At 37.7% G+C, this 14,605-nt stretch overlaps 1 protein-coding gene across 4 annotated transcripts in view; it reads right to left on the bottom strand.

The window, feature by feature from the left end:
• trpm3 (transient receptor potential cation channel, subfamily M, member 3) overlaps window positions 1-13,939 on the bottom strand; it is a 152,656-nt gene extending 138,717 nt beyond the window's left edge. For 3 of the 4 annotated variants that reach the window (XM_077520875.1, XM_077520877.1, XM_077520878.1), the window contains exons 1-3: window positions 13,693-13,939; window positions 13,518-13,566; window positions 2,648-2,710 (exon numbers count right to left, since the gene is read on the bottom strand). In XM_077520875.1, coding sequence (XP_077377001.1) covers window positions 2,648-2,710; window positions 13,518-13,566; window positions 13,693-13,793 — 213 coding nt within the window. In that variant the 5' untranslated portion in view covers window positions 13,794-13,939. Of the gene's footprint in view, window positions 1-2,647; window positions 2,711-13,517; window positions 13,611-13,692 lie in introns of all 4 variants that reach the window. The other variant, XM_077520872.1, reaches the window with a different exon arrangement.
• Window positions 13,940-14,605: the final 666 nt, after the last annotated feature.

Raw genomic sequence — 14,605 nt, 5'->3', positions numbered from 1 at the left:
CCGATAAAAAGATATGCAATGAATTACACTACAGTTGCAAATGTATCGTGTGCTATATTTGCATCACGCCAAACATTTTTAACATACAGTAGCTGTGTAAGCTAACACAAGCATTTGAGCTTAGCAAATGAATGGCAACAGTGTATGAAGAATAATGGATATCTTACCGTAAATAAATCGCTGATAAGAGTCCAGAAGCCAAAAAAATCGATGTTTTCTGTGCTGGAATTCCCAAGTAACATGAAGGGCTCCATTTGAAGGAACGTCCAAGATGTTCACGATAATTGACTCGCAATGATTGGTGATTAAAACTTGTCTGCTGCATGGAAATCACGTTATTTTTTTGTTTTGTTTTTTTTTTTTTTTGTTTTTTTTTTAACATTTGTAATTGTTGCAGAAGTAAAAAATACAGGATGCAATGTGGAGACAATTAAAGTCTCCTTTATAGCAACTAGTCGGCAGCTAGTTATGTGCGCAGAGGTTTTAACATTCTTAACTGTCATACAAGTTAACCACCATTCTTAACATAACATCAGAACAATAAAGCCGATCTAAACTTTAAGCAAAAGTTTATAACACGTTACAGCCATACTATCCTGGCGACCACTATAACAAATAACTAATAAAAACATGATAACCCCAAGAATATATATTTTCCATGTTGTTCTTATGTGGGAAAAATAGTCGAAATCAGTAAAATATAAATAAATAAATAAATAAATAAATAAATAAATAAATAAATAAAGTAAACAATTATCCAGCAGAAAAATGCAGGTGAATAATTGACTCCCACCCCCAAAAAAGGTGTTTACACTTGCCACAGAATTGCATAAAACCACTTAGAAAGGATCATAAAGTATCAACAATTTCTTCAAACATGTACAACAACAATCATGTTTCATAAAGGACTGTTTGAGACTCATACATAGTATTAGCTAGCATAGGATTACAAAAATCACAAGAATTTGCACTACACACGAGTTTGCACAAAATGGTATTGGGTCATTAAATTAAACTCACATTTTATATTAATATAATAATGCATCAAATCTAGCATCAATACACATTAATGTACCGCTATGTTTGGGAATATAGGGAAAAAGTAACGAAATCTTCCCACAGGCTGAAAAATGTACTGCGTTCGAGCACCGCCAACAAAACGGACATCGCAAATTCAGCTAAAACTCAAACCTAACCACACCACTAAGATTCCAGATGGAACCAAAATAAAAAAAAATTCGATTCCTCAAAAAAAAAAAAAAAAAATCTTTGAATTTGCAAATGATGAACTGAATAAAAATAATGGAAAACTGAAGGTCAAAAACTGGAGGAAAAGAAAGTATGAAAAGAAATAAGCGTTTGCTTTTTTGCCAGTAGCTGACGATCTGTTTTTAAGAGTTTAGACATACTGTTGTGACACGTGTCTCCGTCACGTTCACCCCTTGCTTTAACATCAAGCATGACCTCCACCGGGTTTCCATAGCAACCACAACAAAAAGTTTGATGTTGCATCATCAGCTCTTCATTATAATCATCGCATGCATGTATCACCTTCGAGCAGTCATGTCCTATTTCTGCACGCCCGCAGCACCCGATTATAACGTTTTCTTTTACAGAAGTTGATTAACCCAAAAGAAAAATCCATGCATTACAAAGCATGCCACATCAAAACTTCATTAATGGTCATGAATGTGAATATAATAGGTCATTCTGGGTCGTCACTAACAATCTGTTTTTCGTGAGTCTTTTTAATTGGCTTGTCAAGACACAGGGCTATTTTTTTTCTGGGGTGCTCAGCCCAATTTAGATTAAATAAAATATGCCCCCCCAAAAAAAGAAAAGAAAAAAACAAGAGAAATACAACAACAAAAACATGCCTCCGCAAAAGCGGCTTGCATTAGCTGAGGGAGCAGCAGAACACGTTTTAGCCCTTTCAAATAGATACTGGCACACAATAGAGAAATGTGATGCATTTTCCAAAGTCAGAATCAGTATGCAAGGTCGACCCGCAGGTGTAATAATTTTCATCAGTAACCACTTGAAAGTGTTCTGGAACATTTGACTTGTCATGACTTTCTCCACATTTAAATGCAGAAATTAAGCTGCTGGTATGGAAAAAAAAGAAAAAAGAAATGATTGTGCGCTTCCTAATCCAACTTTTATAAATCCGTAGCTTAGTTCCTGCCTGAAATCTGAGCTTTTGAAATTGCTGCCTACAAATCCTGAGCATTTATCGCCCACTTACAGACACTGAAACTCAGCTCAAATTATTTTACTCTCCCTCAGTGTAAACATTCAAATGCAACAAGTGAAATAATTGTAGAGGGAACTGACTCGTATTGTGATTACATTAAACAATTAGCATTTTGTTGTTTGTGATTAGTTTTGGGGAACACATAATTAGTATTAGTTGAATTAGTTTATAATTGGCATTGCGTGTAGATCCCACTAGATGGAGGCAAAGTACTTATAGTGGAAAGGATCATAAAGCATCAACACGCTTCTGGCATGTTGAATTTGTGTGAGTATATTTCAAATCAGTGTTTTCAGATAGAAACAAACTTTTGTGAAGAGAAAGTATCAAGGGACATTATGATTGTTGTTGGGGTGATGTTTTTCCTGGGCAAAAGACAAAGTTGTTTCTTACCTTTATCTCTGTACCCAGTGGTGTGAGAACTCGTCGACTGTGAGATTTCCTCGCCATCTTCGTCTGAGGTACGAAAACCAAAAGAGAAGTCAGTAAGAAAACATTTCATGAAGGTAAAAGCTTCCAAATTGTTTTCATGGTATATAAGGAAATGTTACATTTCAAGCTAGACAAGTGAATGCTGAAAAGCTGAGAGAGGACTGAAATGGTGTGGAATTACTTGTGGAACAATATTGATATGGACTGATACGAAATGATATCGCAAAATGTTATAATGTGGGGCTTTTGTTTTGAAACTTTGGGAATATGAATGAGTTCAACAGTTGAAATGGTTTGAATCCATAAAGGTGTGTGGAAATTGGCGACAAATATATAATATTGCATTAATTTGGGACTTTTGTTTTGACATTTTTCACATAGATCTTGTGGAGGGAATGGTGATGAGCTGAATAGTTTGAAACGGGACAGTTTGAATTGATCAAAAAATTGTAAATATGTAAAAAAAATATATATATATATTTGGGCCTTTCGTTTGGAAACTTGTAATTTGTCCTAGATGGATGAGTTGATGAGTTGAACATTTTGAAGTTGGGATGGTTCCAATCGGTCAGAAAATGTGGAAGTTGGAGGTAAATGTTAAATTATCTTAAATTGAAAACTTAGTTGTGAAAATTATTGGGTTTCTAAAAATGAACTTTTTTGTTGAATGTACATTGCCACACATAGCACACTTGTCCTGATTTTTTTTAAATATATATAGCTAATCCGCGACCCTTGTGAGGAATAAGCGGTCAAGAAAATGGATGGATGGATGGATATATAGCTCATATATATTTTTTAAATTGGATAAATTTGAATAAATTGCGAATGCCTTCAGCATTCACACAATATGTTGTCTTTCCAATTTGTTGTTTGTGTGCCAACAACAGAAATATTCACATATAGAGAATAAATAACTGATATTTATAGTAAAATCATAATCAACAAAATCTTGCAAGTATGTAAAATAGAATTAAAGTATCTCCATTGTATAATATTGCACATACAATGTGAACAGTACAGATCGGGACGGTACGTCCTTTTCATAAAGGTAAGGTATAAATTGGACTAAATTTCATCAACATAAATCTGAACTAGGGCGGCACAGTGGAAGAGTGGTTAGCACGTCCACCTCCCACTACTGAGGACCCGGGTTCGAGTCCAGGCTCTGACCTTCCTGGGTGGAGTTTGCATGTTCTCCCCGTGCCTGCATGGACTTCTCCGGGTACTCCGGTCTCCTCCCACATTCCAAAGACATGCATGGCAGGTTAATTGGGTGCTCTGAATTGTCCCGAGGTGTGCGTGTGGATGGTTGTTCGTCTCTGTGTGCCCTGCGATTGGCTGGCAACCAGTCCAGGGTGTCCCCCGCCTACTGCCCAAAGCCAGCTGGGATAGGTTCCAGCACCCGCCCCAACCCTTGTGAGGAATAAGCGGTCAAGAAAATGGATGGATGGATGGATGGATAAATCTGAACTACGTAACATGGTGGGCAAGTGGTAAGCATGTCTGTGGTGCACCGTTAAAATCATATTAGTTACGTCATATGCAAGTGAATTTTGACTTTTTGTCTTATTAGAGAAGCATTTGTGTTCTACTAATTGCACTCCAGCACATTTTGTATGCGTGTGCCAAAGGATACTATAGGTTCTATTTGCATATCTGACCAAAGTCTTGGACTAACGCCTCATTTGGATTCATGAGCAGAACTTGCCCATCGGCTCAAATGCTAACAAATGAATCTCATGCAAGAGGCCGAAATGACCGACGACGCTCGCTCGAAACTTTTTTGTGCTTCTTTCCCAACATTTCACCACATCCATTCTTCTTTGTACTGATCTGATTTATTTGTCTATGAAAAATGACTTCCTCAATGAACAAATTTAATAAAATGCATTTCAGAAAATGTGTTGGATGAATTCCGGGTGAACTTGTTGAAGGATGACAAATCAGGTGTTGCATATGTGGCTCATTCATGTCCCCAATTCTGTTTTTATTAATAATTTCATGTTAACAGTCATCTTGGCTTTGTACTTCAACAACGACATAAAGTAGGGGTGCGGAATCAATAGCCTGTCGGTCATATGAGGCACAGTGAGAGTATTTGACCTCTCCCACCGTGCATTGACAAAAACTCATAAGATTTAAAAAGAAAAAAAAGCAAAGGCAAGAAGTCCTAATAAAACCGCTGGGCAACATTGATCCCACAAACAGTTTAGTTTGGCTTATTGAACATCGAGCATGCAATTCAAATTATAAAAGTGAAGGAAAGAAAATAAAAGCCAAAAAGGAAAATAATTATCAGCAAAGTCAGAATTCATATGTTCAAAGGGAGCAGGAAGAAGTACAAGAACTCAGCTAGTCCTTCACACATTAACTTATATCATGATAATGTGCTATAAGTTATTATATTTAACAATAATATATCATTAAAATGGGAAAGAAAAAGAAGCAAATGAAGCAAAAAAGAATGAAATAAATAAACAGAACATGCAGTTTACAAATATTAGTGTAAGTTATAAACGCTTGTGAAAAAAAGTAAAAGATAAAAAAAAATATACTGTACTGTAATAAACATTTGTGCGATTGTTGTATCATATTTTTGCATGAATATGACCACAAAAAAAAAATGAAGATATGAGTAACTTCTTATCTAAACCAGCTGGTTGGTGCAATGAAACCTTTTTCATGATTATTATTCAAAAGCGATACTGATTTAAAAAGCATCAGCATCAGATGTTTACATCGCCACAGTATCCCAACGCTAATTATGACTTGACTCTTTGTGTTTGACAGAAAGGTTGGGGATGCATTTTTAAACAGGCTGCCGCCATCAATAATTCATCGGCAGCCTCTATATAACACACAATGTGGGTGTTTCACTTTCGCAACTATTTGTACATTTATTCAAGTGCGTTGGCTTTGTGGATCGGCAGCATGTTTACACATAATACTCGAGGGGAACGGATGCAATCGGAAAGCAAATTGACTGTGCAGCTGGGGCCATTTCCCTCCAACGTATTAAGAAAACACGCGAATACCTCCACATCACAAGCTGTGATTTTAGATGAGCGCAAAGCAAAGGCGGAGTCCTGCAGGGGAAAAAGGGCCACATGGCTTGACTTACACTGGAAATGATACACTAAACATTTTTTTTTCTGCATATGCGTCGGAATGGATCGCGGACTCTAATGAGGGAACAACCTGTCTGTAGAGTCCAACCGCCTGGAGGCAAAGTCACATATCAGTGTTTTGTTGACGAGCAGTGATGTGCAAGCACACCAAAGTTCTGATATAACAAGGCAAGTTTGAATAAAAAGTCTTTGAATAAAACTAGCACACACTATATTTTACAGACGCTAGCAGGTGATTAGCATTCAAGGTCGAAAAGTACAGCAAACATAAAAAAACAAAAATATCTATAGTTGACAGCACACACTATATTGCACAGACGCTAACAGGTGATTAGCATTCAAGGTCTAAAAGTACAGCAAACATATATATATATATATATATATATATATATATAGTTGCCAGCTCTATTTATGTTTTATGGCTACTGATAATTATTTATACATGTGGAGCATATGGCTGCGCCGGCATCCAACAGCCAACAGATGGAAGGTCAAACCAAGAACTAGAAAGAATATGGAGACAGTTATCATTTATTCAGCGCATTTGATAGCACTCGCTCCCAACCAACCACATTGTGTCTAATTCATTTCAATCATCAAGTTGGTAAAAAACTTCTCATAAATGGTTGCTTTCTTACCACTCTCAAGATACCGAGGATCCTTGTTGGACTTACTCCTTGACCTTACGAATTCTCTTCTGGAAAAGGTCTCTCTTGTCTTAAAATTGAAGAAAAAAACAAAAATAGGAAGACTTGTGAAGGATAAAGATGGAAGATAAGGAGGAGAGCACACAGGTGATTGGCATAGGAGAGGAATGGAAGCTATGAGAAAGATGGCTGGCTCCAGGAGTCAGGAAAAGCCACAGGTGGGAAAGACGCCCCTGCGTGCGTGTGCGTGTGTGTGTGTGCATGTGTGTCACACTGTCAGTCCATATCATCTGTAGATCCAGGAGACAAACCGTGGACAACATGCGCATTCCTCACACTCATCCTTTTCTAAACTTGTCATGAAATGGATATTTGTCACTAATCATTGGTACAGCGTGGTTGAGGTTCAACATTTTGGGGCCCTAAAAGAGGAAGATGACCTCATCTGGCTACCATGGAGACCACACGGATGATCTGGTCTTTGCTATTTGGCTGTAAAGTTACTGAAGTGTGGTCCGATCAGGAGGATCGGCCATCTTGTGTGGTGCCAGTGCAGGATTAGAGAGCCAAGTGTGTGCGTGTTTTACGAACATTTCAGCATCTCTCCAGGGCCAGTTGCTAGGTGAGGACGCTATGAAGCTCAACGTCTCCCTCCCAAAACACACACACACACACACACACACACACACACACACACACACACACACACACACACACACACACACACACACACACACACAAATATTACCACGCAGACACACGCAGTTTGATGGTTAGGAAGGTTAATGCTTGCAAATAAAGCAAAGTCAACAGTGGGTGGCTAAACGTGTGTTAATTTGTGCCATGAATTAATGACGACATCACTGGGATGCCACAGCAACTGAGGGGAAGGACACGCGTGTCAGGGCGGCCGGGGTGATCGGGACCCCGTCTCACGCCGATTGTCATTAAAGGCCCTTACGAGCCTCTCTGTTGTCCAGCAACATGAGTGTGATGTCATCTGCTGTAGATACAACCAAATGAAATGAAAAAAAAAACAAAAAAAGAAAAGAAATTATTTTGCCAAGAAATATCAGCAGTATCACAGTGCGGTGACAATCAAAACAAAAACAAAAATATTTGTGTGAAGGTATTGTGCCAAAAAGTTGACACATGGGTGGGTGGGACATTTAGGAAAAAAATCACCACCACACATTAACAGAAGCCCAGAGGCGTAGAATGAGAAGGAGTTCATGGGTATACGTCCTGTATTTATATAGTGCATTTTCCTGAGTGAAAACGGAAAAGCCCGCCTTTAAAAATGACATTAAAAGAATAGTAATGTTCCAAAATTGCAAAATGTTCAGTTATAATATTGCTAGGAAATTATAAAAAATTAAGTTATAATGTAACAAGAAAAGTAATGCTATGGAAAAATACTTAATAAGACTGACTATTACGGAAAAATATGTTTAAAATATTCATAATTGCAAAACAAAACAAAAAAAATAGATACTGAAACAATCTGTAATTTTACAAAAACTGTTATCCTACAAAATTAAACAACAAAAGGTCACATTTTAAAATAAATAAAGTAAGAATATCACAAGAGAATGGTAGTCAAATCAAATCATAGTATTAAGTCGAATGTAACAAAATTGAATATTACAAAAATTATGTAAGATTAGTTATAAAACGTAATGTTGGTTTGAGAAAGTTATGAAAGAAAATTTGTCTTAGAGGAAGTCAAAAAAAAATCTTGGCTATATGTTCTATGCACTGCTACTAGTCTAAACATAGCATTCTGATTAATATTCACTGCATTTGTGGAATATGAATTAAGGCGCAAGGGCACGGCCATTTTTCATTTTCAGTCGACATCAAGTGCCAAAATGGCCGCCCCATGAGATGGATGACAACAGGTGGATTTTTCTGCGTAATCAAAATGTTGAGAGTAGTGGGGCTGCATAGAATATATTATTGTCGAGAAAAAAATGAACTTGACTTTCCCTTAAAGAAACTTAGCGTTTTGTGCTCATGCGCCAGACTTTGAATTCAGAGTTTGGACACAGAGGACAGTCCAACCTGAACTTTTCCAGACATCACTAAAATGTTAAATCCAACTGAACTGTACTTTGGCATTAGGTAGCGATTATGTCACTTACTACTTGAAGAATCACTGAGCTATTGAACATATTAAGGCACCTTACATCACAGTAAAATCAAAGTATAACAGGCAATTGGTCCTCTATTGCTGTCTTGCTTGGATAATTTGTTTATTTTTCCAATAAAAACTGTCATGAGGCCTCAAAGAAGAAGTAATCACTTTAGAAGGTGACAGAAGGATGTTCAAAAGCAGACGTGTGTGTCTTGAACACCGAGGTGAAGCTACGTGTGGCTTTCAGCTTTGATGGAGAACAATAATCAGAAGACGTGTGAAGGATAGAACTATGATTTCACCGCTTTCATATTTCGGTGCACTTAATGGCTACCTTGTTACAGCAACAAACGGTGCAAAGGGAAAGAAAAAGTCCCATTCGGTGGCAGAGAGAGAAGACGAGTGTGTCGTTTGCGCAGACTGAAGGTTAACGGGAGGCCACCGAGATGATTGATTTACGCAGTACAATGTGTTCTGAGGAGAAGTGAGAGAAAGTTCTGCATTCTGTTATATCTGAACTCAACACCGAGTTCCACACTCGAACCCTGCTATCACATACTCTACTCCCCCAAACAATAAGCACTGTGCACGGTGCTGAAAATACATTATTTTGCTGTTTCAGTTCATGGAATGACATTTTCGCCAATACCACTGCCATACTTTAACTTTTTTTTTTTTTTTTAAGACCAAACCAACAAGTGTAAGTGCTTACGTGAGTCGATACTCAGTACCAACTACCAATAATATGTAAATTGTAACTGATCACAGCAGTAGACATGACGCTATAATAGAGTTGATTGTGTTATGTTTTTTTTTTGGGGGGTTTTTTTTTTTGGTTTTTTTCCTGTGATGTTTGCCCACAGAAATTTATTTAATGAGCACATAACAGAACAGCTCATTGGGTAGGCAAAACTAATGAGAGCCAACATAAAGCTGCAATAAGGATTATTTTTGATAATGGATTAATCTGTTGCATTAAATTGTGTTTTAAAGGGATACTTGACTCATTGAGCCATCTTCAGCAGTAAAATGTTAATATTTTGCCTTTAACTAATGTGATAACTTCATTATTTTTCATGTACAATTAAAAACTACTTTTTCTACTTTCTGTCGACTGAAGATGTCATCACCTGTGCTGAGGAAGCAACGACCAATCATGGCTCAGTTTACTGACCACACCCAGAAAACAGGTGAGCCATGATTGGTCGTTACCTACTACCTCAGCACAGGTGATGTCATCATCAGTCGACAGCAAGTGGAAAAAACAGCTTTTAAAAGGTATTAATTGTACATGAAAATATGAAGTTATGGAATTAATTCTGGCCAAAATATTAACTTTTCACTGCTGAAAATGCCTCAATGAGTCAATGAGTATCCCTTTAATGCCTTTATTAAAAAACATGACATTATTACAAACTGACATATTAAATTAATTATGCTTCAGTAACTGGTTTGATCCGAAATATGTCAGAAAATGGGCAAAATTGTTGATCACTGTTTTCCAAAGTAAAAGCAAATGTTTTATTTTGATTCAACACAAATATAATCAGTCCTCTTTTATGAAGGACTATAAAAATTGGATAACATTTACTGTTGACAAGCCAAATTTCTAAGCATTCGGATAATTTTTAATAAAAAAAAAAAAAAAAAGGCATCCCACAACGACTATCAAAAACAATTATCTGACGATGAATGTTTAAACCGTTGCACCTCTAATCCAATGCAAGCGTTAATACCCCAAATTCTACGGATTTGGATCTCATAAGGTTGTGCCTTTCATGAGCTATCAATAATGATATGAGGTTCATTTATCCTCAAACAAAATTTGTCCAATTTAAGCCATGCACGCAACAGTTTGTTAACACTGTCACCAATACACTCAACAATGTGGTTCCACTGCGACTAAATGGCTTCAGGAGTGCCTTCATAAATCCCACGCTGGGCGTCAGCATTTAAACACTGCGGCTCCCTTGCGTACTAATAACCAAATTGAATTGAAGTCCGTGATGAAAACACGGCGTAAGCGCTTTGGACGACAAACAACTATGTCGTAATCCCATTTTTATTGCAATTCTCCGGGCCTGATTAGAAAAGCGCCACGCCGTGCGGAAAAGTACGCCGCGTTGCTGCTAATAATAGCGCAGAGCGGACCACGGGAATCGGGGCCATACTTACTCACGATGAGGCTGCTGGGTTGAGGCAAGATGTGCCACTGTGATGGAAAATATTCACAATTTAGTTCTCAGGTGTCTCGATAAGAGAGGTATGTTTATTTGTACAGCAAAATTCATGCAAAAGGCAAATTCCCTGCGCTTTACAGAGGCGAAGATAAAATGATTAAAGACAAGATTAAATTCAAAGATGACGAAGATGGCAAACCCCCCCCCAAAAAAAACGTGTTGGTAATTTCATAGGTAAGCAGAGCGGCATTAAATTATGTAGTAGGAGATTCGAATCTGATCGTCTGGCACATACTTGTGTGAAGTCGTCATAATGGTGGCAACTCATGACGTGCCCATGCTTCACATACGCACCAGTGTCATCAATGAAGTGCTGCCTGCACAAGTGAAAATCCTTGCCCACACTCTGGGTTCTATTCCTGCAAATAGACAACGCTTGCTTGCCTAGTGAACTCGTTTGCTCCCAAAAACATATAAATATGTTCCATTTTAAATATTACCAGTGTCCCAAAGACATATTTACAAGTTTTTTGTTTTTTTGTTTTTATGCTAGTGCATACAGAAGGCTTTGCTGCAGCCTCTGAACTGAAGATAATGGTTGAAGCAATGGTGGGTGTTACAAAAGCAGCCAGCAGGTGGCAGCAGAGTATAAGAGATCAACCACGGCCATGTTGCAACAAGCTGTTTTCCCCACAGTTTTAAACAGATTTGTTAGCTATATTCTAATGCTAGTTGCTGCAAATTGGAAACTGATAGGAAGATATTTTTTCTTCCTGATGAAAGAAGAGATTCTAATCTTTCTTTTGATAGGTTCCATGTTTTTATAGCAATAGAACACAATACTCTGTGGGCCTTGCAAAATCAGTCAAAATTCAGTGAAACAGCCGGGAGCGAAGGGGGTTGCTTCAGCGAAAATGGCTGGGAGTGAATGAGTTAATCACATAGCTCCACCCACAGTCGTCATGGTGACAGAATCCGGATCGCTGGTGGTAAATTATATTTCTTCTTCTATGGATGTCACGTTATCACTTGTTTTCCTCTTGGCAATCACTGTTTCCCTTTGATGGTGGCATCAGAACCAGAAATAGGAAAAAAAAAAAAAAAAAAAGCAAAGCACGGCGCTGAAATCTGACAAGATTTGCTTTGATCCACACCTTTTTTTTATGTTCCAATTTAACAGGCCGTCAAGGTGACAATAAGCAGACAGCAGATTGACATCAATCCTAGGGGAGGAGGGATCGCCATGGAGACGGACCCCCGCGAAGCAGTCGGAATCATTTAATTATTCAGGAGCGGCGTCAGCGGGGAATCAAGTGGAACCGTTCAAACCATTAAGAGGTCATATCATGGGGTAATTTGCGAGGGGGAGAAGATAAACGTACCTGTTCCAACAGCTGGGAGGAGAATCCCCTCACCATTAGATGCTCGTCACATAGTCGCTGGACTTAACATTAGGCACCAGCTATTCAGCCATACATTCATCCTGCGGCCATATAAAAACTAGGGATGGGCGAGTACAATACCAGTTATTGTATTGGGCCTTATTTCAAGGGTATGTGTATGCAGTATATGTTGGCTAAGAGGTGGGGTACACCCTGTACTGGTCACTAGTCAATCACAGCATTTGCAGGTTATCCCTTCGCTAAAATCTTCCTTTTTCTCTAATTATGCATCTGAGTTGTCTTTTGTTTCTTTGTTGTACGACTGCTTTCAAGGAACTTAATATGTATGTAAGTGTATAGTAGCCCTCATACCAGCTCAGCCACCCACACACACACAAGCACATCGTCTCTTATGGGGTTTTATTTGTAGCCTTGGCATTTCTCTAATTTTGTTTGCACAGTTCAAACGGTTGCATTTTACTGTACATCATTAATAGTTCACCCATGCACATTAAAACAACACAAGCATCCAAGTAACGGTTTAGATATGTTTCAAAATAATCAAATCAAATCAATATTTCTGCACAACAATCTGGCCTTCTTTCTACCCTATATGTGAGCCACAAGTTAGGTGTTCAGTGTGGAATCATTGTATTGTGCTTTTCTTTTCTTCTCTTTTAAATAGGCCATTTGTACGTTTTAAATGGGATTTACTCAGTCAAAAAAAAAATTAAAAATTAATTCACCCAGCCATCCACTCAAGGGGTGGTAATGAACGGGAGGGGAGGGGGGGGGGGGGGGGGGGTGGTTGAACGGCAGTTGTTTCTAACCAATGCTAGAAATGTTAGGATGCCACCATGTGGTCAAGTTGATCAAGACAAACGGTAGCAATGGCTGCTTCCAATAATGTAAATGTACTGGGTTTTTTTGTTAGTTTGTTTTTATTATGTAGCGCTTTAACTACACCATAGATAAAAATGGTTAAATGTACTGTACATGTGAAGATGGTTTCGTGCTGGAAAAACATTTCTTCTTTAACTTTCACTACACTTTACAACTGTACGTTACTCTAAAAGCTACACTTGTAAGACAGTTAATGTGAGTTAAGTCCCTGTAAAGGACTCTTGCAAATTAGGCCATAGAAAATAATGTTAACAACGCTGACAACTTAGAATAATTTAAAACAATAACAATAATTACACAGGCAAAACATTGGCTGTTTTCTTTTTCATTGTGCAATGGCGAGCACACCTGTTTTCAAAAAATATCATTTTCTGACACCAAATTAATTAGCCATCTGTAAGTAATAATGCTAGGGTTAGTTTGATTAATATTTAATTAATATAGATTTTACCTTGTCACAGACGTCTTCTTTTTGAGTATTTCCTGGAAACAATCTTGTCCTGTGTCCACACAACCAACCATTTTGCTAAGTCTAAAAAGTCCACTTAAAATGGAAAAAAAAACAAAAACTGTACGAGACTTTTTATTCCCCCCACACTCACTCACACAAACGCGCACAAACTTACATGGTCTCCCAGGCAGGGTATCCAACCCACGCTAACCGGCACGAAGGTGATTCTGTCTGAGACTTTTTTTTTTTTTTTTTTTTTTTTTTTAAACCACTCATTCACACACAAGATTGCTTCATGAAAGCCACATGGACATGGGGCCTCCCAGGCGGAGGAAAATGACGGTTCCACTCCTCCACCTGGAGCCCTGTCCGAGACTAATTAACATGGCGTCCATAAACCATGTGGACGTCACGTGCTACCTGGAGGCTTCCGGGGCTCCACGACAACGTTGTTCGAGGCGTAAATAATGACATGTCATGGGGCTGTTCTTTAAATGATGGCATCCAGTGACGATGCATTTTCGAAGTGTAGCGTAGCTAATTGGTAGTGATAGAACTAGGCCTAGCCTAGTAAAATAAACTTACAATTGCGAAAGAAGCATTTCGGTTCTTATATAGTGGGGGGAGGGGCATATGCAACCCAAGTGCGTCAATGGACGCCATTTTAGCTTTTTTAAAATAATAATAATAATAATAAATAATAATAATAAAAAAACGGAATAATGTCCGTTTTTTATTTTGTTACTTCTTTATGCTTCACTTTAGTTTGTTATAGTTTTAGTAATAATTTTATATAGCCCACTAAATATACATGGCATATTTTTTTGGAATTTAACGTGGAGAAACAAAAAGGTCACTATGTATTTAAATTACAAGTCCCAAATTATTGTTTCCATACAGTAATACTGAAATGAATAAATTTAAAATAAACCCCTAAAGTCATGACAAAAATTAAAATGTACATTTTCGCTGTAAATATAGTTTTGATGTATGTAGTTTGTTAATCAACCTTTTTATTTTGTTAATAAAAATGTTTTTCCATTTTTTTATAGGTTGTTTTTTTTTGTTTTTTTCATTCGCTTTTGTTA

This window comes from Festucalex cinctus, chromosome 5, assembly GCF_051991245.1.
Source record: "Festucalex cinctus isolate MCC-2025b chromosome 5, RoL_Fcin_1.0, whole genome shotgun sequence".
NCBI classification, from domain to species: domain Eukaryota; kingdom Metazoa; phylum Chordata; class Actinopteri; order Syngnathiformes; family Syngnathidae; genus Festucalex; species Festucalex cinctus.
Note: the sequence above shows the minus strand (reverse complement) of the source record. Positions and strands in the feature narration are given on the sequence as shown.